This window comes from Narcine bancroftii, chromosome 2 (genome assembly GCF_036971445.1).
Source record: "Narcine bancroftii isolate sNarBan1 chromosome 2, sNarBan1.hap1, whole genome shotgun sequence".
Lineage (NCBI taxonomy): Eukaryota > Metazoa > Chordata > Chondrichthyes > Torpediniformes > Narcinidae > Narcine > Narcine bancroftii.
In genome coordinates, this window is record NC_091470.1 from 326,471,617 (window position 1) to 326,494,288 (window position 22,672).

Below are 22,672 nucleotides of genomic sequence, written 5' to 3' on the forward strand. Positions count from 1 at the left end.
AGGGAGGTTGAGAATTGTTACTGAAATATTTTGCTTGAGAAAAACTGTCATTGGCCCATTTCCTTTGGAGTTAAGAAACTCTGCACATAACGAGTCAATTAGGTACGATTAAAACAGTGGTTTTCAAACTTTTTCTTTCCACCCACATATCACCTTCAGCAATCCCTCACTAATCACATGTCACCGATGGCATAGGGAATACTTAAAGTGATATGTGAATGGAAAGAAAAAGGTTGAGAAACACTGGACTGGATAGAATAATAGTTTGGCACAGACTGGATGGGCTGAAGGTCATGTTTTTGTGCTGTACTATCAATTTATTCAATTTTGCCTTGGAATCGTTTTTCTCTTTTAAATTAAATTAATTTATGTTCAAATTGTTCAATTCACGGGATGTAAACAGGATAGAGTTTGTGTGACAGCTTCCTGAGCTGTACTTCCTCTAAAAAAAATGGCCTTTGCTGGATACTTCACATTGATGAATTACCCTAATGTCTTATTTTCCTCAGAAATGACTTTCACACTTCTGTCTCAAATGTTCAACTGCTCAGTTGGCTGACCATCCCAGGAAGATTATTTTTTGTTTGCACTTTCAGATAATTTCACTGGAGTGTTCCCAATTTAATGCTTTCCAAAATTTGCTCATTAAGAATTGTTAAGATAATTATCTGAAGAGCTTGGAGTTGGTAGGTCTAAATACCTCAATTTAATCAAATAAACAACGCAATTCAACTTGGACTTAGTGAAAGAATCCATTTCTGTGTGGGAGTCATCCATATGTTTAATGATCTGTGTACTCCCAAGGTTTTGTAACTTTTCTTTTTTGAAGACTCAACCCTTGACCTCCTAAATTAAGCAATTTTAATTATAACAATGTTTCAGAAATGGCTTAACACAGCTTATACAGATGTTAGCAATTAATGCATCCATTATTTCCAAGGTTATTTTTCTTGTACTCTAAGATACTGGTTATGAGGCTTGACAGATTTATCAGTTATCTATTCCAATTATATAACTTAATACAGTAAAACAAAGTCCTTTTAACTGACTTTCATAAACCCCTCTTACACTACCATTAAAAGATGGGAATTAGCCGCCTTTTAACTGCTTCACTTACCTGTGTGAATGCAATGAAGCTGGAATGTGGGGTCATTTTCATCCCATGTATTACCCGGTGGCATTATGTAGGTAATATCAGAGCCAATGCATTTCACATCAGCTCCTGTCTAAAAGGCTTACCTGGTTCCCTAGGACGCCAATGCTGTCTGATAAGTCCAAGCCATCACATAAGAAGTGCCTCAGCATCAATGCAGCACTCAGGCCCTGCGCTCTTGACTTCCAAGACTAACTATCATAGAATCACGATAAATTATGAGACATTATGCTTTGAATAGATCCAAGATTAAGCTGTCTTTAAATTGTCTCTCTTCATATTTTTTTTTTAATTCACAATTTAATTCCAATAAACAGATTTCAAAACTGTGATACTGAAGAGAAATCACTGAGAAAATAGGCTTGGGTGACACTTAGGTGGCATTAAATAAAATGCTACCTTCTGCTTGTTTAGGTGAGGGAGTTAAAATGGAAAAATAAATGCAAATAATTTTTCATAAACTTTTAATGTGTAAGCTAGATTAGCATTATAAGTAGGTACGATTTATTTAGAGACTGTTAATATGGTTTGTTGATAAATTCATTTACTCACCCAAAAAGTCATGGAGCAAGTCCTTGATGAGATGCCCAACAATAGCATGAGCAACAGCCACAACCACCAAGGACGCCATTAACAGGTAGAGCACTGCCTTTGGTAAAGGGATGGCATCCCAAGGCAAAGGGTTGTACTGCTTGTACAATAACTCGTAGTCGGAGAACAGGCACTGGAAGAGATGCTCCACGTCGCTGGTGGAATTGCTGGTGTTCATGGGTGCATTGTAATCGTCCTCTTCCCGACCCAGTAAACTCACCACCAACATCATTGTCCCACTGATCTTTGAACCAAATTCACTGACATGGGTAAAATATGAGCAAGAAAAGTGATCCAATCTTTGAATGCCATCCCATTACACAGGATCATAGTGCCATGGAGGGGAGGTGAAACCTGACAGCAGATCGTGCACCGTGTAATGCTGCAGGACTCACCTCCTTTGGCAGGTTCTACCTCCATTTACATAGCAACCTGGGGTGTTTCTTGGTTCAGTGTGAATGACCTGACCTGCCTTTAAACATGGGTTGCTCACACACCAATTAAGTGGGATCTCTGTGTAAAAGGGCTGTACAGTTCTCGATACCTCCGCATTTCTAGGAAGGTGCTTGCATCCTCTTCTGTGTAAGTGGGTTTCAATGGTGGATGGGACGGTAGAAGCAAAAGCAGGCAACTCTTTGAACTAAGTCTGTGAAGTTCTTTTATGACAAGCTGATAGGGAGGAGGGAACTGTAACTTAAAAATGAAAGCATCCAAACACTTAGAAAGTATCTAAATAGTGCAATATGTGGTAAAGCAGCAGCTTAAAGTGAGTTCCTCTAGTGATCAGGATGATTTTTAGTACTGCCCTGAGATATGGGTACAGATTGTGACTTAAAGGTTAAAGTTATTCCTTTAAAACAGATTTTGATGTTGGAGACAGAATGTCAGCTGATGAATAACTAAATATCTTTGACCAATAACTGATATAATAAAAACACAGCAACAAATAATTCACGAGGGTTTACATGTCATATTTATTTATAGCTCACCCTAGACTGTCCTAAAGTGGACTAATACAATGTATCTTTATGTGAACGAGGCAAAATAAGGTTATTGTGAAAGCATGCCAGTGGACCTTCAACTCCCCTTTTTCATATGTAGGCATTACAACAATCTGTTTATTTTCTAGACTGGAGTAGTCAAACTGGCTTGATTGATTGATATGTTCTCTTTTCTGGTTATGTATCCATAGTTACTACCCCAGCTACCATCAATGATGTTACTCAATCAATCTACTTATAAGTATATTGGATGTCATGAATGCAGTTAATTCTACCCAATCAGTGTTTGCCGAACTATCTCTTATTCAAGAGTCTACCCCCACTTTCCCACCACCTCCAGCAATACACTCCTCTCCCTCCCCCTCTTTAAACTTCTCACTCTCCCTGTCCCTCCTTCCAGATACTCTTAACAAGATTCAAACAGGATATCAGTCATTGTACACCAGTCACTGAAAGCAAACATTCAGGCACTAGAAGCAGTTAAGAAGGCAAATAATATATTGGCATTCATTCCAAAAGGTTTTGCACATTAATAATGCTTCTTGTACCCGTCAGACTATCCTAACTTCCTTAGAATTCTTTATAAAATTCATCATATCGGATCCCTTACTTGCCTCTTAAACCACGTACAAACGCTATTTCAAGAAACTGGGACCAATGCCTGAAGAGGGCGCACAAAATCAGTGAACCGGTGCGGACTCGAAAGGCCAACATGGGCTGTTTCTGCTCCGTAAATGGTTATATGGTTATATGGTTAAGAAACTTTGAGTTCTGAAGAAAGTAGGCTTCAGATTAATATTGAAGCTTGGTTTCTTAGCAATTCAAACATAAAGGCTGTTCACCCAAACAAGAAACACTTCAGCAGCAGAGAAGTGAACAAGAGCAGAATCCATACCAGATATTTTGTGTCTCTTCCAGATGCAGCGGAAGTACATGGATCAGCCTTGAAATAACAGAAATTCTGCAAAAGAAGAATTTTGCATTGAGTTAGATTTAGTACCAGCAAATCTGAAAAAGAGTTTAATCCCACTTTTTATACTGTACTACTTAAGCCCACTTTATCTTTGCCTTTCTTCTCATACTAGCAAACATGTAGACATGTATAAAGGACCTGTATGATTTATTTTGAATTGCCTGCTGACTTGGCTATAACTTCCATAGAGTCATAAAGCATCAAAATCGGCCCTTCAGCCCATTTAGTCCATGCAGACCATCAACCACCCATCTACTCTCATTGTATATGAATACAATTTTATTCTCCCCACATTCCTGTCACCAGCAGATTTTACTCTTTACCTCCACTATTGGCAATTCACAGTGGCCAATTAACCTACCCACTTGCACGTCATTGGTTTGTGGAAGAAAACCAGAGAATCTGGAGGAAACCCACAGTCACAAACAGAACATGCAAACACACACAGGCAGTGCCAGAGGACAGGGTTGAATCCAGGTTGTGAGAGCTGCAAGGGTACAGCCAGGCAAGCTTTCTCTCCGTGTCGCCTTCATGAGGATAGTACCAGAACTTTTCATGAAGATTCAAATGGGCGTCTCATGCACCACCTTCAGCTGTTCAGCATTAAAATGAGTTTTGTTAATCCCCTGTTCCACCACAAAAATCCTTGTGCCAAACTTTTGATGTGATTAGGAAGCTGTCCATCCCCAAGGCCCTTGGCAGCCCTTCTTGCCATTGACATCCTCACCAATACTTGGTTCTCAGGAGCCTGTCTCTAGCAACCCTATTGTGAGTCTTCAACCTTTGATCTCCTCACTGATCCACTGCTCTGGTTAGCTTTCCTGCAGGGACATTTTCTTCTTCCAACCAGGGAAGAGAGGTGTTCTCCCACTCTGGTGCTCTGCGCTGGGTAGTCCAGTTCCCACAGCCCTCATGGTCTGTTTGTTGCCTTGCATGAGAACTGCTATCTTGGACACAGCCCTCTGTGGTTTGGCCAACATTTAAAAAGAACAGCATTGGCCCCTTCTACAGACTGTTTAAAGCAGGTAGGGGGCTATTGGCATAACAAACTGGACCCCTTGGAGGAGTACTGTGTCTCTACTGCCCACTCTCCTGGGTCCACACCAGTGGGAGCACTGCCGTTATAATTTTTTTTTAATTTTAGATTCTTTGTCTTTGTTAGGAATACACCAACTCTTTTCTCTGAGTTCTGAGAGTTCTCAGCATGAAGCTTGCCCAAAGCCTTGGCTTTTCTTTTTCAGATATAAATTCACCTCATGTATACTTTCATAAGCTTTCGTATTTTTGTTTGTGTTCATATTTATTGTGTTATTCCACAATATTTCATATTTATTGTGTAACTTTGTTTTTACATTTCCAGGGTATACGTACTTTTACAAAGGAAAGGAGTACTGGAAATTCAACAACCATAAACTCAGGGTGGAACCTAATTATCCAAGATCAATTCTTAAAGAATGGATGGGATGTGATCGAACTAAGGCAGGAGATAAAGATAGACATGATACACAAGATGATGTTGACATTGTGATTAAAATTGATAATACTTCTAGCACTGTGAATGCTATAGCCATTGTTATCCCTTGTACTCTGGCCTTGTGTTTCCTGGTATTGATTTACACAGTGGTTCAATTTAAAAGGAAAGGAACGCCACGCCACATATTATACTGCAAGCGGTCCATGCAAGAATGGGTGTGATTGTAGCAGAAGGAAGCAATGTGAAAGTTCAACATGTGGGCAGTAACGCTGGAACCCAGCAATAAGCAGGCATTGTCTCTGCCTGAGACACATGAATCATGGCTGATTTTCTCAGAGTGGCCTGTACTGAGCATGAGTGGAGATTATAAAAGAGAGAGGGGAAAGCTTTCATAATACACGGTATCACCTGTATTTCAGTCCTTTGTCTTTCTTTGGTGCGTCATTCCGTATAGGCCTTTTATCTGCAAGCTTGATGCCCTAGTGGACTTCGACTCCAGGTTAAACAAATGGAAAGCCAAGAAAATACTTCTCAAGACTGGTACTAGTGACTGATCTCTTCCTTATTATTGTGGGGGGGTGGGGATCATTGAGAACTCTTCTGGTGACTTAATCTTTTCTTTGGGCCAGGACTACTCTGAAAACTTTGCATTTATTTTCCAAAGAGCATTACTATCTCTCTAATGAAGAAATGTTGCTGCATTGATCCTTTCATGTACCAGACCAGGAATATAAGACAGCAAATTGGATTGTTCAAGTAACAGGGGCCAAATATCTGCAATATTGTTAACAGCCTTAAATATATTTTTCATTTTTGTTTTGTTACAGCTGTTCTGAGTAAAATCAATGTGTGGATTTTTCAATTGTTCTTGTACAAGTAGACTTAAATGCAGGAAATGTTGAAGTACAGTTAAGGAGTTCTTATAGATCTGTTTTCATGCTGCCATGCGCACGACCATTCAAGCCTCTGTAAACCCATCAAGGGGATTAATTTCAGCATAGCTGATTAGATATTGTGGAATCAGAGAAATGCGTTTGTTGGGAAAACTTAACAGTGAAGTGACTTCTATCTGAAATTGAAACTGGAATGACGTCAGCATATTTTTTATAATGTTGTGGATGAATTCCTAATTGGTTGAAGAGATGTGCATTAATGGACTACATACAATCAACTTTCTCAGTTGCTTGTATTTTAATGCTTATATGATATTTTTAACGAGGGATATTAAATCTGAAGATGCTTGTTGATTATCATTGATATCAGTCTAATCTGGGCATGTTTGTATTTGCCAATTATCCCCTACAATTTTTTATATTTATTGCTATTATGTAAAGCCAGGGCCTCCAGACAATAGCAAGGCACCACAATACCATCAGCATTCAGTGTTGAGTTCATACAAGTAATGATTTACAATGTTACAGTGTTATAAAGTTACTCCTACAGTAAGACAGGTAGAAGATGGCGAAACCCACATTTCAATCAAACATACTTGGTTCTGTGTCTCTTTGCAGTGAAATTTTTTGATTATCATTATCCCAGAAATTATTCCAGAAATATAAACAATAGAATATTCATGAGGCAAATAAAAATCAGCTATGGGCTTCTGCAGTACACCAGCACAGCAGGTCACACAGGATTCATTAAAAGGCAGTCAACATTTCGGGCCTGAGTCCTTCCTCGGGTGACATGGGCCTTTTTCAACTTTTACTTTAACAGAATTATTGTGTTTGATGTACCTTGAACTTAAACTTACAGCGCCTACAGACGATGGGTTGTTCATTGATGCATCAAAACAAAATGTAACTCACAGAAATTAGAACTTCTGTTTGGTGATATGAGTTACAAGTGGTTTTTAACATAATGCTTGCCTTTAATGTTAGTTCAATACTGTTTCAGACTATTGCAGTCTCTGAGCATTTTAAATGTCTCAATTAGAAAATGTTACTGTTTTACAACACTAAGTAGCTTTCACTTTCTTCCTGCCTCTTGATTCTGACCTTTAGCTGTCACTAAAAACAATTAGCAGAAATGAAAATAAATTGACATAATTAGCAGGACCTTTAATTTATTTCCTGTTATTACCTACAGTTAAACATAATTGTACTTTTCAATATGATCTACAGTACAAGTACTGTTTTAGAGTAACCTCCATGCAATATATAGATCTTCATAGACATTTTCAAAGGGTACTTTTGTTTGATCAAATGTTCTTTCCATTGTAATTAATGATACACCTTATTTTTTGCAGTATTTTCAGTTGGCTATTTGACTTTTGTAAACAGCTAAAACAAATATCTTACAGAACACCATGATACTAAAGATCATATTATTGGCAAATATTGATGGATTTTCTGTTAATATTCAGGGAAAGCCAACTTATTTTTCCCAAAATATGAGTTATTATTGATTATTACTTTACTGGTTCATTGCATGGTCCTAGTAACTATAATATACTATATAGAGTTGTCACTTCCAGTTAGTGATTACTCCGAGGTGGATAGAGGTCAAGGGAGTATGAGAAGTGTGTTACCCCATATATGAATATAGCTTGTCATAGGTAATGGATTATTAATGTTTACTTTTTCCTGCTAGAACCCTTTGACTGCTATGGGTGGCCGCAAATCCACACATCTCTTGCCTCACACACAATCATGGCATTCAAAGAGTTAAGGGCTGTGCAGTGACCGATTTGTATTTATTGATTCATATTTATTTTCAGATTGTTCTTATTGTCCGCTGTAAGTGTCTTTTCTCGGGAAGGCATTTTATACTGTTATGTATTATGTATTCAGCATCATCGTTCACCGTGTTGTATTAAAAAAGAGGGGGGATAAAACTCAATAAATGGGAATCCAGATGAAAAAGTTAATAGAATTCAGTTGTGATTTTGTTTTGTTGTTTTGAAGCTTCTTTTTTGACATGTGTTTCTAATTACTTAATGTGTGAATCGTGGAAATGTAGTATTTGGAAGGAAGATTGAGAAAATGAACATCATTGACCTTCAGGTGAGCTGAAAGGGCCTGGGAGCCAGCAGGTGGCTATGAAGCAAATCATATCTCAATTCTAAATGGCCTCTCCAGTGTCCACAGTCTGTGACTGGTGGTTCTGGATTTTCCCACTGTCAGGGACCTTTCTTGCATTAATCCAACCAACACTTTGATATTATAACTTTCTATGAGGTTTCATCTCAATCTTGTAAACTCTAGTAAGTATATCCAATTGTGCCAATCTCTCTTCAAATCCTGCCATCTCAGAAATCAAGTCAGTGAACCTTCACTGCACACACTCTGCGGCAATAACATCCCTGTTCAGAAAAGACCAAAGCTGTGTGTAAATCAAGGTGCATTGTCATCAAGACTGTACATTTGCAGTAAGATATCTCTGCTCCTATACTCAACTCCTCTTACTATGAATTCAAGCACACCATTTGCTCAACAGCCTGGATTTCACTGCAACTCCTCCTTTCCTAAATTCTTATCAGTCTGACATAATCTTCTTCCCTGGTTTTGCCACCAAAGTGGGTAACATCATATTTATCAACATTTCACGACATCTGCCATACATTTGCCCACTCATTCTCTTTGAACCATCGCTCTGAAGTCTTTCAGCATTCTTTTTATAACTTACACTCCCACCCAGCTTTGTATCATTTCTTCCAAGCACTAAACCTTGCAGAATCCCAGTAGTCACTGCCAACCTTTCAGAAAAGAATCTGCTGATTCCTGTCTGCCAACATACTTAATCTGTTTTGGTGTATTAACTCAATCCCACATGCTTTAATGTTGCATACTAATCTTTATGTGAGACCTTGTCAAAAGCCTCTTATAATCAAAGTATCCCACATCCACTCTACTTGTTAAATCCTCAGAAAATTGCAATTAATTTTCTTTGTGAATTTATGCTGACTTTGACCTACGCTGTCATTAGTTTCCAAATGCTTTGTAAATGCATTGAAGCTGGCAAATAATATCAAAAAGAATACTAAAAGCTTTTTTAAGTATGTTAAGAGCAGAAAAGAGGTGAGAGTTGATATAGGACCGATAGAAAATGACTGGAGAAATTGTAATGGGAGACAAGAGGATGGCAAGAAACTAAATGAGTATTTTACATTAGGCTTCACTGTGGAAGACGTTAGCAGTATACCGGACTTTCAAAGGTGTCAGGGAAGAGAGGTGACTGCAGTCACGATCACCAGAGAGGTGGTGTTTGGGAAGCTGAATGGTCTAAGGATAGATAAATCTCCTGAACCAGATAGAATGCAGGATCTGAAAGAAGTAGATACAGAGATTGTGGAGGCATTAGTAATATTCTTCCAAGTATCAGTAAATTCTGGCATGTTTCTGGAGGACTGGAAAATTGTAAAGGTCACTCCACTATTTAAAAAGGGAGGGAGGCAGCAGAAAGGAAATTATAGACTTGTTAGCCTAACATCAGTGGTTGGGAAATTGTTGGAGTCGATTGCCATGGATAAGGTTATGGAATATCTGGAGGTGCATGACCAGGTAGGCCTGTCAGCATGGTTACTTTAAGGGAAAATCTTGCCCAAAAAGCCTATTGCAGTCTCTTGAGGAAACCACAAGAAGGGTGGACAAAGGAGATGCCACAGATGTATATTTGGATTTTCAAAAGGCCTTGACAAGGTGCTTAATAAGATGAGACCCATGGAATGAAAGGAAAGATACTACATGGGTAGAGCATTGACTGATTGGCAGGAAATAGAGTGGGAATAATTGGATTCTATTCTGGTTGGCTACTGATTTTAACAGTAGTGTTCTGCAGGGGTCCATGTTGGGGCAACTTCCTTTTTAAGTTGTATGTTAATGATTTGGATTGAGGAATAAATGGCTTTGTGACTAGATTTGCAGATTACACAAAGACAGGTGGAGGGGCAGTGAGTAATGAGGAAAGAGAGGCTGCAGAGAGAATGGGCAAAAAAGTGGCAAATGAAAAACAATGTTGGAATGTGTATGGTCATTCACTTTGGTAGAAGGAATAAAAAGACAGACTATTATTTGGATGAGGAGAAAATTGAAAAAATGGAGGTGAAAAGGGACTTGGGAGTCATCGTGCGGGATACGCTAAAGGTCAACCTTCAGGTTGAGTCGGTGGCGAAGAAGTCAAATTCCACAGTGAAGACTGATGCAAAACACTCATTCAGTCCCTTTGTCATCTTCCTGTCTCCCATTATAATTACTCCAGCATCATTTTCTATCAGTGCAGAGGAATAGTATAAAGAGCAGGGATGTGATGTTGAGGCTTTATAAGGCACTTTTGAGTATGGGGTACAGTTTTCGACTCATTATTTAAGAAAGGATGTGCTGGCAGTGGAATGGGTTCAGAAAAGATTCACAAGAATGATTTCTGGAATGAGAAATGAACATATGAGGAATGTTTGATGGCTCTATGACTGTACTTCATGAGCTCAGATGCATGAGGGGAGACCTCATCAAAGTATATCAAATGTAGAAAGGCATATACAGAGGAGAAGTGGCAAAGTTGTTTCTCAGGGTAGGAAAGTCTAGGATAAGAGGACACAAATTCACAATCAAAGGTTATCCATTTAAAACAGAGATGTTGAGGAATTTCTTTACCCAGAGAGTGGTTAACCTCTGGAATTTGCTACTGCAGCTGTGGAGGCCAGGTCATTGGGTTTATTTAAGGCAGTGATTGATAGCAAATCAAACTGCAGAAACTACAGGGGTATCTCACTGCTGTCCATCGCAGGCAAGATTTTCACCCACATCTTCCTGAACAGACTTGTCACAGTCTGGGATAGGAATCTCCTGGAGCCGCAGTGTGGCTTTTGGCCAGAACGGAGTACAGTGGACATGATACTTGTTGTGAGACAAGTTCAGGAAAGTGCCTCAAGCAGAACAAGCCTCTTTACTCTTGACTTGACAAAGGCATCTGACACTGTAAACAGGGAGGCTCTCTGGATCTTCCTGAGACATTATGGATGCCCAAGGAAATTTGTAAAAATTATTTGGCAGTTCCATGACAGAATGGACAGGACAGGTCCTCTGCAGTGGTGATGCATTAGCTGCATTGGCCATTCCTAATGGGGTGAAACAGGGTTGTGTACTAGCCCCAGTCTTGTTCAATCTGTTCTTCACTTGCAGTCCAAGGTCTGGAGAAAGGAGTGTACATCAGGTACCAACTGGATAGCTTCCTCTTTGACCTTCACCGTTTGAATGCATGGATGAAGTGCCTCTACACAGTCATTCAATAAACCCTTTTTTCTGGACAAATTCTCAGATGCTGCTATGCTCTTTGGCCAGACCATCAACCTGAACAAGACTGAAGTTCATCATCACTCCGTGCCAAACACCAACACCATAGAACCAAAAATCACTGTCGATGACACCCAGCTAACAAATGTAAATAAGTTCAAACACTTGGGGAGTATTATCTTGATGATGGGTCTTTGGACAAAGAAATTGACTCCAGGATCAGCAAGGCCAGCCAGGCTATGGGGAGGCTGTGCACCAGAGTGCTCAATCAATCTACATCTCCACAAAGCTGAAAATCTACAGAGCTGAGATCATCCCTTCTCTCCTATGTGTATGTAAGACCTGGACTCTGTATCGATGTCACATCAAACAACTGGAGAAATTCCACATGCATGCCATCCATTCCATCCTTGGCATCCATTGGCAAGACTGTGTCTCCAACCTGCAGGTCTTGGGTCATGCGAAGTCCACCAGCATTGAGTTCCTGATCATCAGATGCGGTGGGTGGGACACGTCATCAGAATGGACGACCACCAAATGCCTCGCCAGCTGCTCTATAGTGAACTGAAGGAGACCTCGTGCTATAAAGACACTGTGAAGGAAAACCTACACTACTGTGACATCCTGCCAAGAGAACTAGAAGTTGCGGTTGTTGACAGATCCCATTGGTGAGCCCTGTGCTATGAAGTTGACATCAGCTTTGAAGACAGTAGCTGCCAAAAACTGATGGAAAACTGTGAATGGCGTCACAAAGCAGCAAACACGGTTGTTACAAAAACGGACTTCCAGTGACCCCATTGTGCTAGACTTTGCACTTTCAGACTGGGATTACAAATTAACCTCATGTACACAGATGAACTGTACAACAACATGTCTTCTTCAAATCAGAGGATGACCAATAATGGTAGGTATCTGAATAGTCAGGGTATCAAAGGTTGTGGGGAGAATGCAGGGGAGTGGGGCTGAGTTGGAGAATGGATCAGCTCATAATGGAATGGTGGTGTGAACTTGATGGGCCAAATGGCCTACTTCTATATGGTCTTATGCTCTAAATTACACATTTAATTAAAGACTCTAGCATTTCCCATTTTCCCACGATTTTAGGCAACCCAGTCTATAATTTAATGATTTCTCTTTTACTAATTTTAAAAATTGTAGTAGGGCTATATTGGTGTCCCTCAGACCCAAATAAAATTTTTTATACTCTGTTCCTGACTCCAAACAAAGGAAACTACAATAGTATGAGATGAAATTTGGCAAAAAATGAATTGTGGTTGATGATGATGGGCAATAGCAAACACTTAAGGAGCACATGGATAAACTTCAAACCCTTTGCAATGCAGACTAATGGGTCATAAGAATTGACTGGCTTCAATCCTATCAATTTCCTTAATAATATTTCCTTCCAAATCGTAATTTAATTCTTCCTCATTCAATGCTTGTTTTCTTCACATGTCTGAGAGGCTATTTGTATCTTTTGTGAAGGCAGATATAAAATACTTGGAGTCATCAACTCATACAGCAAAGAAACATGATCTTCAGCCCAAATTGCCCATGCTAACCAAAATATCCCATGCACACCAAAATATCCCATGCACATTAGTCATGTCTGCCTGTCTTTGGCCCATATTCTCCAAGCCCATTCTATCATGTATTCCATCCATTTTTTTTTCTTAAACATTGCAATTATACCTGCTTCAACCACCTCCTCCAGCAGTCCATTTTTTTTCTTAAACATTGCAATTATACCTGCTTCAACCACCTCCTCCAGCAATCCATTTTTTTTCTTAAACATAGCAATTATACCTGCTTCAACCACCTCCTCCAGCAATCCATTTTTTTTCTTAAACATTGCAATTATACCTGCTTCAACCACCTCCTCCAGCAATCCAAACTTACTTGTCACCTTAAACTTAAGTTCTCAGGTTACCAATTCCCCTGCTCTGGGCAAACGACTCTTTACTTTCACCCAAATTATTCCTCTTATGTTTTGATATACCTATATGGGATCACCCCTCATCCTTTTGCCCTCTAATGAATAAAGCGCTAACCTGATTAACCTCTCCCTGTAGCTCAAGCCTGGCAACATTCTTGTGAATCTTCTCTGCACTCTCGCTAGCTTGGCAACATATTTCCTATAACACAGTGATACACATAAACAGAATATAGTACTCTAAATGGGGCCTCACCAATGTATTATACATCTGCAACATGACTTCCCATCTTCTATACTCATTACTCTGACTGATGAAAAGCAATGTTCTGAAAGTCTTTTGACTATCCTGTGGCGCTACTTTTAAGGCACTATGTACCCGTACTCCAAGTTCATCCTGCTCTATAACACTGTCCAGATACCTACCATTCTCTGTGTAGGTCCTACCCATGTTAGGCCTACCAAAATGCAACACCTCACATTTCTTTTTAGTAAACTCTTTCTACCATTCTTCTGCCCAACCAATAAAAATCTTGGTGCAATCTTTGGCAACCTTCTTCACTATCTACAATACACTTTAGTGTCATTTGCAAACTTGCTATGTGCATTTTTATCAGGCATTCTCAACCATTTTTTTTAAACTATGGCCCACTTAGAACTTTGCTGAAAGTTTATGGGTCCTCTTCCCTGTGAAGTAGTCAACCTTTGGTTTCTTCCTTCTCTCTTAATGACTACATTAAAAAAAATTATGTTACATGAGATGAAAAGAAAACAATGCTTTTACTTAAATGTGCTGAGGCCCTCATGAGGGGGCATAAGGTGCCCATTAAGAATGGCTGATGTAAATTATTGATATCAATGACAATCAGCAATAGGCCCAGCAGTAAACGCTGTGGCACACCACTAGTCATAGGCCACCAGTCCGAAAAACAACTTTCCACTATCACCCTCGGCTTTCTTCCTTGAAGCCACTTTTCTATCCATTCTAAAGTAAAGCAGGCAAATCTGTAGACACTGTGGTTGAAGTAAAAACACACAATGCTGGAGAAACTCAGCAGGTCAGTATCCTTTATATAGCAAAGGTAAATAAACATAACCAATGTTTTGGCCCAAGACACTACCATTGACTGCCCCCCAAGTTCCCCAATCTTATGTCATTAAAAATAGAGGATAAATACTTGAGGATGTTGCATTGCTTCCTGAAGGCTTCCATTTTATTTCTGCTTACTTTTTTCCCCCTTTATATACTTATAAAATCACTTAGGATTATCCTTAATGTTATCTGCCAGAGCTATCACCTTCCCCCTTTTTGCCCTCCTGATTTCTTTTTTAGCTTGCTCCCACATTCCCAGAACTCCTCCAGAATGCCTGCTCCATATCTCCTTCCTGCTCTTGACCTGAGCCTGAAGTTCCCTTATGATCCAAGTTTCCCTATGTTTGCATTTTCATCACTCTATAACAGGAAGGTGCATCTCCTAGACTCTTGTCAACACAGTTAAAAGCATCTGTTTTCCTAACATTCCTCTTCCTTTGAACAACCTGTTCCAATTAACTTGAGCTCGTTCTCTTATTCTTTCAACGTGTCCATTGTTCTGTCACATCTTTGTTCTCCATAATAAATTCCACTGTTTCTGATTGTAGCTGGTCTGCATTTAACTTCACCAATATGTCTTTACATATCTACATAAAATTTCACATACAGATTTAATGTTTCCTCAAGCTTGCTCTCTTGATGCATTTTCCTCTCTCAATTGTTCTATTTTATTCTAAACTAATTGGCATTTTACAAGCCAATTTGTATGTCTTCCCTTTAGATCTAATATCCCTAATTTCCCTTGTTAACCACAACTGAGTCATCCTTCCTGTTTTTCTCTCATCCTAGACAGAAATGAACATTATTTTCATCCGTGCACTCCTTAGGTACTTGCTATTGAGCAGAGAGAGAAAATGAATTTTCAGTTAAGAGTTGCAAATCTGTAAAAATATTCATTTAAATTAATGGTCTCTTCATACCCACTGAGAGTTTTTAAAAGGGCATATCTGTTAGCGTTAATATTTTGAGCCACAAATTGTTTTAACATTCCCACTCATTCTCGTTCACATTGACGTCTTTTGCCAGCTTTATTGCAAGCAAAAGGCTACTTATCTCTATTTAATTTATTGTGTTGTGACAGATTTGGCTGTTGCCAAGGTGTCCGTTGTCATTTAGTGAAATATAGAGATTTGAACATAATTTTGAAAGGAATTGAAAGAATGCTCCTCTATTTCTCAAATGTCACAGACACATAGCATTAGGGTTAACTTTTCCATATCAATCAAACTAGCCCTATTTTCCTAGAAACTGCCATGTCCCTATAAATTTAAACTACATGAGTACCTGACTAAATATCTTTTGAATGGGACAATTGTTTCTGCTTCCACCACTTCCTCTAACAGCTCACTCTAGATACCCTTCACACTCAGTGTGAAAAAGATATTCTTCAAGCCCATTTTCAATCTTTCTCCTCTCACCTTAAGTTTATGCCCTCTAGCTTTAGATTCTCCTACCCTAGGTAAAAAGCTTTGATGACTGACTTTAACTATGCCCCTCAAGGTATAATAAACCTCTATAAGGTAACCTCCTCAGCATCCTAAACTTGAGGAAGAAAAGTCCCAAATTTTCTGTCATCTCCTTATAATTCAAGACTACTGGTCCCAGAAAAGATTCTGCATCCTTTCCAACTAAATGATATCTTTCATATGGTTAGATAACCAAAACTGAGTTGTCCCTTTCATCATACTACATACCTGTACCCCCAAAGAACCATCGAACACCATGACACAGAAATAGGCCCATGTTGTCCACACTGATTAGTTATTCTGCCTAGACCTATTGACCTCCATATGGAACATTGGCCCCCAAACTATTCCCATGTACCTATCCAAATTGTTCTTAAATGTCAAAATGTCACATTCACCACTTCAGCTGGCAGCCTGTTTCACACTCTGACCACTCTCTGTATTAAGTTCCTCTATTGTTTCCATTAAACATTTCATCATTCATCCTTTACCGTTCTTGACTTATCTGACCTCAGGAAAAAACCTGCTTCCATTTACTTTATCTTTTGCTTGTAATTTTGTATACCTCTATCAAATCTTCATTTTCTGACGCTCCAGGGAATAAAGTCCTGATTTATTTATCCTTTCCCTATAACTCGGATTCTCATTTCTTGGAAACATCCTTGTAAATCTTCACTGCATTCTTTCAATCTTATTGATATATTTCCTGCAGTTCAATGATAAAAACTGCACACAAAACTCCACATCTGACCTGACTAATGTCTTGTACAACTTTACCTTAAAATCCTAACTCCAATATGTCAGAAATAAAACTTCTCACACATGAGTCTCTTTAAAACTGATGACACGACAAGCTTTATTTACAAGTCTGCAGAGTTATAGCATACCCACTTCTTCTCATTCCGTCAACACATCTGGTGGAGCCTTCAATGTAGAATTCATATCCTTCTCCCAGAGGAGTATCGCAAAGGTCTTCTCGGGTCTTGGTCTGAAGATCTGTCAACTCGACACAGTCGTGCTCCACCTCTCTCTCTGTTTCACTGCCGTATAAAAACTGAGCTGGGTTGCAGCTATTAATCTTTGCAAACTGTAGATCTTCTCCGACCATTAAAATGGTTTCATACTTTAATATGCGGGAATCAGTCAGCCATCGATGGGCAGTTTGTGTTAATAAAACACTCACAGAATGGGAGGTGTACACAGTCATCTTTCCTCCAAAAGTAAGTTTACGTGCTTCCTCTACCAACAGAGCAGCAGCCGCTACTCCCTGGATACACGTCGGCCATCCGCGAGACACTGGGTCCATCATTTTGGAAAGGAAAGCCACTGGGTGTCGCTGACCGCCTTTTTCCTGTGTTAAAACTCCCACAGCTGTTCCTTGGTTATGAGTGACAAATAGCTGGAAGGGCTGTTTTAAAGAGGGCAGAGTGAGTACTGGGGCTCGTGTCAGGCGATGCTTCAAGTCCTCGAACCATCCCCCCTCCTCCTGGGTCCATTTCAATGGATATTCATTTTCATTTGTCAGTTTTTCATACATAAACTTCACCAAAGCTGAGTAGTCCTCTATCCATAACCTACAGTAACCTAAGAGTCCCAGGAATTGTCTTATTTCCTTCTTATTACGGGGTAACGGCATTCTAGTGATTCCCGCAATCCGTTCAGGGGTAATCCGTTTCTGTCCTTTACTTATCTGGTGTCCCAGATATACCACAGTTCTCTCAACGAACTGTAACTTGTTCCTGGACACCCGTAGACCCTTTTTCCCCAGATAATTCAAGTCTAATTGTATCTCCCCTCATTTCTTGTTCCTTGGGTCCTGATAATAGTAAATCGTCCACATACTGCATTAGTTGGGAATCATCAGATTGTGGATAGTCCACCAGGATTTGTTCTAGCATTTGTCCAAACAGGTTCGGAGATTCAGTGAACCCTTGGGGCAATACAGTCCACCGAAGCTGTCTCCGTCTACCTGTCCATGGATTTTCCCATTCAAACGCAAACATATCTCTACTTTCCTCTTCTAATGGACACGTCCAGAAGGCATCCTTCAAGTCGATAACACTAAACCACTCATGGTCTGGGGGAATACGACTCATAATAGTATAGGGATTAGGCACCACTGGGTGGCGGGTCTGAACAATAGCATTCAAACTTCTTAGATCCTGAACTAGGCGATAGGATCCATCTGACTTTTTCACTGGGAGTATAGGGGTGTTATAAGGTGACATGCATTCTTCTAATAGTCCGTCTCGTATTAGAATCTCAATTACCGGCTGTAGCCCTTTTCTCCCTTCCAAAGAAATAGGATACTGACGTTTCCTTACCGGCTGATGACCTGGTATTAATGTGACATGTAAAGGTGGGATGTCCAGACCTCCTCGATTTCCCTCCTTATACCAGACTCTCTCATCAATCTGCCGTTCATCCTCTTCCTTTAGAGCACAGAGGTGGACTCGCACTTCTCCGTCCACAGGGAGAGCACCCAAACCTAGGAGAGCCTGTAAGTCCCTTCCTAGGAGGTTAAATCCAGCCGACGGTAACAACAAGAGGTCTTGTACCCCTTCTCTTTCTTCCAGTTTCACTGTTACTTGGGGAATTATTGATACCATTCTGGGAGCCCCTTCTATCCCAGAAATTGTCAAATTACTTTTTACAGGCTCAGTTCCGATTGGCACAGTTATTACACTACTTCGTTCCGCTCCTGTGTCCACCATAAACACCACCTCTTCTCCCTTGGGACCAATTTTTAGTTTTACCAGGGGTTCCCTCTTATACTTGGTCCCTAACATTTGGAACCCCTGACCCCCCTAATCTTCTTCCATAAATTCAAGGGCACGCAATTCCCTCTTGTATCGGGGGCATTCCCTCTTAAAGTGTCCTTCCTCATTGCAGTAATAGCACTTAACGAACCTCCGGGGTCTTCCCTCTCTTGGATATCTTGGATTGTTTAGAGGAAGGTTTTGTTTTCTTTCCCCTCTGGATTCTGCATTCATCTGTCGGATAGTCTGTACCATAACCTTTGTCGCCCTCTTTTGATCTTCTTCTTCTCTCTGCACATATACTTTTTGCGCCTTTTTTAACAGGTCACTTAGGGGTTTTTCGCTCCAGTCCTCCTCCTTTTCTAGTTTCTTTCTAATGTCCTGCCATGATTTGGAAACAAATTCAATTCGAATAAGCTGTTCACCCATTGGTGTACTAGGGTCCACGCCCGCATACTGTTGGAAATTCTTTCTCACCCTCTCCAAAAAATCAGTAGGGGACTCATCTTTCCCCTGGTGGTTCCCAAATGCCTTGGTAAAATTGTGACCCTTTGGCACAGCCTCCCGTATCCCTTTAATTGTCCACTCTCTATATTGTCTCATACTTTCCAATCCCTCGGGTGTTCGTTTGTCCCACCTGGGTTCATTTAAGGGATATTTTTGTTCATGGGGTCTGGGGTCCCCAGGTTGTTCATATTCCCACATGAGGAGGGCAGCCCGTCGAATCATCTGCCTCTCCTGGGGTGAGAATAATGTTCCCATTATTGCCTGCATCTCTTCGCACGTATATGTGTTTGGTCCCAGGAATTGGTCGAGCTGTTCAGCCAGTCCTATAGGATCTTCCAATAACTTTTTCATTTCTTTCTTAAATCCCCGCACCTCTGTACTAGTTAGGGGAACATTCACATATCCCGTTCCCCCTCCCGGTCCTCCCATAGGAACTTCCCTCAGGGGATTTAGGCTTATTGAAAACTTTGATGGTCCTGGACCAGTCTGGGATCTTGTCCAGGGTCGGTTTACCAGTGGAAGTTTAGGGTCCGACTCCCTTAATTCATCCTTTCTTCCCCGGCCCCTTTCGGGGCAATCAGATTCATCACCTTTCCCCTCCGGTAATGAGCTTTCCTCGGGCGCAGTAGGCACCGGGGGAATATAAGGAGGGGGAAGGTTGTCCAGAGGTTCCCACTTCTTTTCTCCCGCTACCCTCAATTTAAAACATTTTGTTAAGGATCCTGGCCAGGGAACCCAACAAAATGCATATGCTGACTCTTCTTGATTCACCTTTGGTCTCGAATTTACATATATGTTTAATGCTTGTCTAACCCAATCCTCATCAGATCCAAATTTCGGCCACCAGACCGAGGAACCTTTAATAGGTTGTTTCGACCAAAGGAGACAATATTGGACCATCTTTTTCTTGTTTTTGTCTCGATATCTTTTACTATCCCAATTTTCAAACATTCTCCCCAAAGGGCTGTCAAGGGGAACTCCCAGGAATTGTCCTGAATTTTCAGACGAGCCCTTAGATTTTGATCCTCCCATTTTTCCACCAAGATCTGTTTATCGTTGCTGAGGACCCTCTCGTTCTGGACCCTACTCCCTTCTTCTCAGACGCCTCGTCGGAGGTACTGTCCCTCCTTCGGTTACCGCTGAGGTTTCCCTGGGGTTGACCCCTCTCTTCTCGGCACTTCGTCGGTGCTGTCCCTCCTTCGGTTACCGCCGATGTTTCCCTGGGGTCTATCCTAGAGTCCCACGACAGGGTCCTCACGCCACGACAAAAGCTCTATACCTGATCTATTATGTTAGGTTTTTTTATCCAAACAGGTGTATCCCGTTACACCTGTTACCCAATCCCCACACCACAATCGTAAGTCGTCACTTACCGGTGTCTTCCCGGGGATTGAACCGTCACCCTTCTCCTCTCCGTCTTGTCGTGTCACCTTGTCCGGATACCACTCGCTCAAGCCGCCCGAAGCGACAAGCAAGGGACTAGGAGCCGCTGAACTCAGCGGGGTGCACCGCCTCCGATGTCCCTCTTCTCGCCTCCCCTCACGGCCGGAGTGTAGATCCTGGATGAGCCCCCATTTGTCAGAAATAAAACTTCTCACACATGAGTCTCTTTAAAACTGATGACATGACAAGCTTTATTTACAAGTCTGCAGAGTTGGACTCAACTGGCTTCTCACCAGTTAAGCCCCGATACATACAGTGCATTGATTTTTATACCCTTATTGTTTGCCCTTCCCCTTCTTATTAATACTGTTTTAATTGGTTAGTATTACAAAAGCATTCTAAGTATAACTGCATTTTTAATTATCACGTTCGTTACGTACGCTGTGAACTCTACATACACTAAATTCTGTTTCTCACCCTTCTTATCAATCCTTTGTCTCCTGCATGTCTCTCACTATGACCATGAAAAGATAGGTTTTTAAAAAAACATATTCAGCTGAACCTTTTGTCCTTGGCTGCTAGTAAGCTCCCTGTCCGTTCTGGCTTCCCTTTTTATGATTAATCATCACATTTTAACTTAAGTCATTTTAACCTAAATTCTCTATATAACACAATACTCAATACATTGATTCTCTTGGTTTTACAACAGTCCCCAAAGCCCTACCATTCACATTTTAAGTGCAGGCCAGATTTAACTTCCCAATATAGAACCATAGAACACTGCAGCACAGAAACAGGCCTCTTCGGGCCTCTTCGGGCCTTCTAATTTGTGCTGATCCATTTTGTGCTCTCCCATACATGTACCTGTCCAAATTCTTCTTAAATGTTAAAATTGACCCCTGCATTCACCAATTCAGCTGGAAGCTCATTCCAATCTGTGTGAAGAAGTTTCCCCCTCTTGTTCCCCTAAACTTTTTCCCTTTCACTCTTAACCCATATCCTCTGGTTTGTATCTCACCTACCCTCAGTGGAAACCCTTAGGCTATTTCTTCACATTGACTTCCAAAGCAACCTCATGTCTTCTTTTAGTTTTCTGATTTCGTACATGAGGTTTTCCTTGCATCTTTTATATGCCTGAAGTTTCTCATTTTCTCCATGTTGCTTATACCTGCTATTCACCTCTCTTCTTCCAAATCAGATCCCCAATATTCCTCAAGCTATGCAAGTCCTCCCCCTGTCACCCTAACCCCCCCCCTCCCATTTTATCATGTCTAAAGCAACTGAAGCCAGGAACATTGAGAACCTCCTGCAACCAAGTTTCACTAAAGGCCACAATGTCTAAGCTTATCTGCCTTTCCTACAATACTCCTTGCATAGAAATAGATGCACTTTAGAAAATTTCCACCACTTCTAACACTGCATGCAATTTTCACAACATCTTTTCCCTCCTCAACTCCCCTATCTGCCATATTAACTCCTCTGAGCTTGTGTGAGTCTTCGGTTGGCATGTGCGGTGGGTTCGCATATTGGAGTTTAGTTGGTGCATGCGCGAGAGTTGAATGCTCTAACAAAGTTGAATTTTCACCCTTAACTCTCTGGTGCGGGCACCGACCGATCTCCAATATGTGCACAGGAATCAAGATAGCTGCACCCAGCCTATGGACCTTGGGATGCTGTCTAACAAGGTAAGTACACACAGTTTGGTTCTTACATGCCCTGTTAGAGTTTTTCAAATACAACATAAACTGTGTAAATTTTATATTTTTTCTTTATTTTTTTAAACAAATTTTCATTCATATGTATGGATGGACATAGGTCACAAGTCGGGGAGTACCTGTACTTGTTATTGAGGGATCTGGCCACAGGGGTGCCCTGCACGTCTGTTCCCTTTCCCTCTCCTGACTGTCACCAATCTACCCTCCTCCTACCTCCTGAGTGTGATAGTGTCCCTGTAACTCTTGTCTATCACCCCATCTGCCTCCTGAATGATCGGAGTTCATCCAACTCCAGCTCCAATTGTCAGGACCTGTAGCTGGATGCACTACTTACAATGAAGTCAAAAGGGAAACTGCTGGCTTCCTGATGACCCACATTCTGAAAAAAGAGCAT

The 22,672-nt window shown here is 40.7% G+C and overlaps 1 protein-coding gene and 1 long non-coding RNA gene across 5 annotated transcripts in view; one reads left to right on the plus strand and one right to left on the minus strand.

Annotated features, from left to right (window-relative positions):
- Positions 1 to 8,056, plus strand: part of LOC138755631 (matrix metalloproteinase-16-like) — a 258,984-nt gene extending 250,928 nt beyond the window's left edge. For all 3 annotated transcript variants that reach the window (XM_069921980.1, XM_069921982.1, XM_069921981.1), the window contains one exon: positions 5,079 to 8,056. In XM_069921980.1, the coding sequence (XP_069778081.1) occupies positions 5,079 to 5,413 (335 nt within the window). In that variant the 3' untranslated portion in view covers positions 5,414 to 8,056. The remainder of the gene's footprint in view (positions 1 to 5,078) is intronic.
- LOC138755632 (uncharacterized) overlaps positions 1 to 21,227 on the minus strand; it is a 44,068-nt gene extending 22,841 nt beyond the window's left edge. For both annotated transcript variants that reach the window (XR_011352434.1, XR_011352433.1), the window contains exons 1-2: positions 20,554 to 21,227; positions 3,641 to 3,706 (exon numbers count right to left, since the gene is read on the minus strand). This is a non-coding gene — a long non-coding RNA (uncharacterized lncRNA). The remainder of the gene's footprint in view (positions 1 to 3,640; positions 3,707 to 20,553) is intronic.
- Positions 21,228 to 22,672: the final 1,445 nt, after the last annotated feature.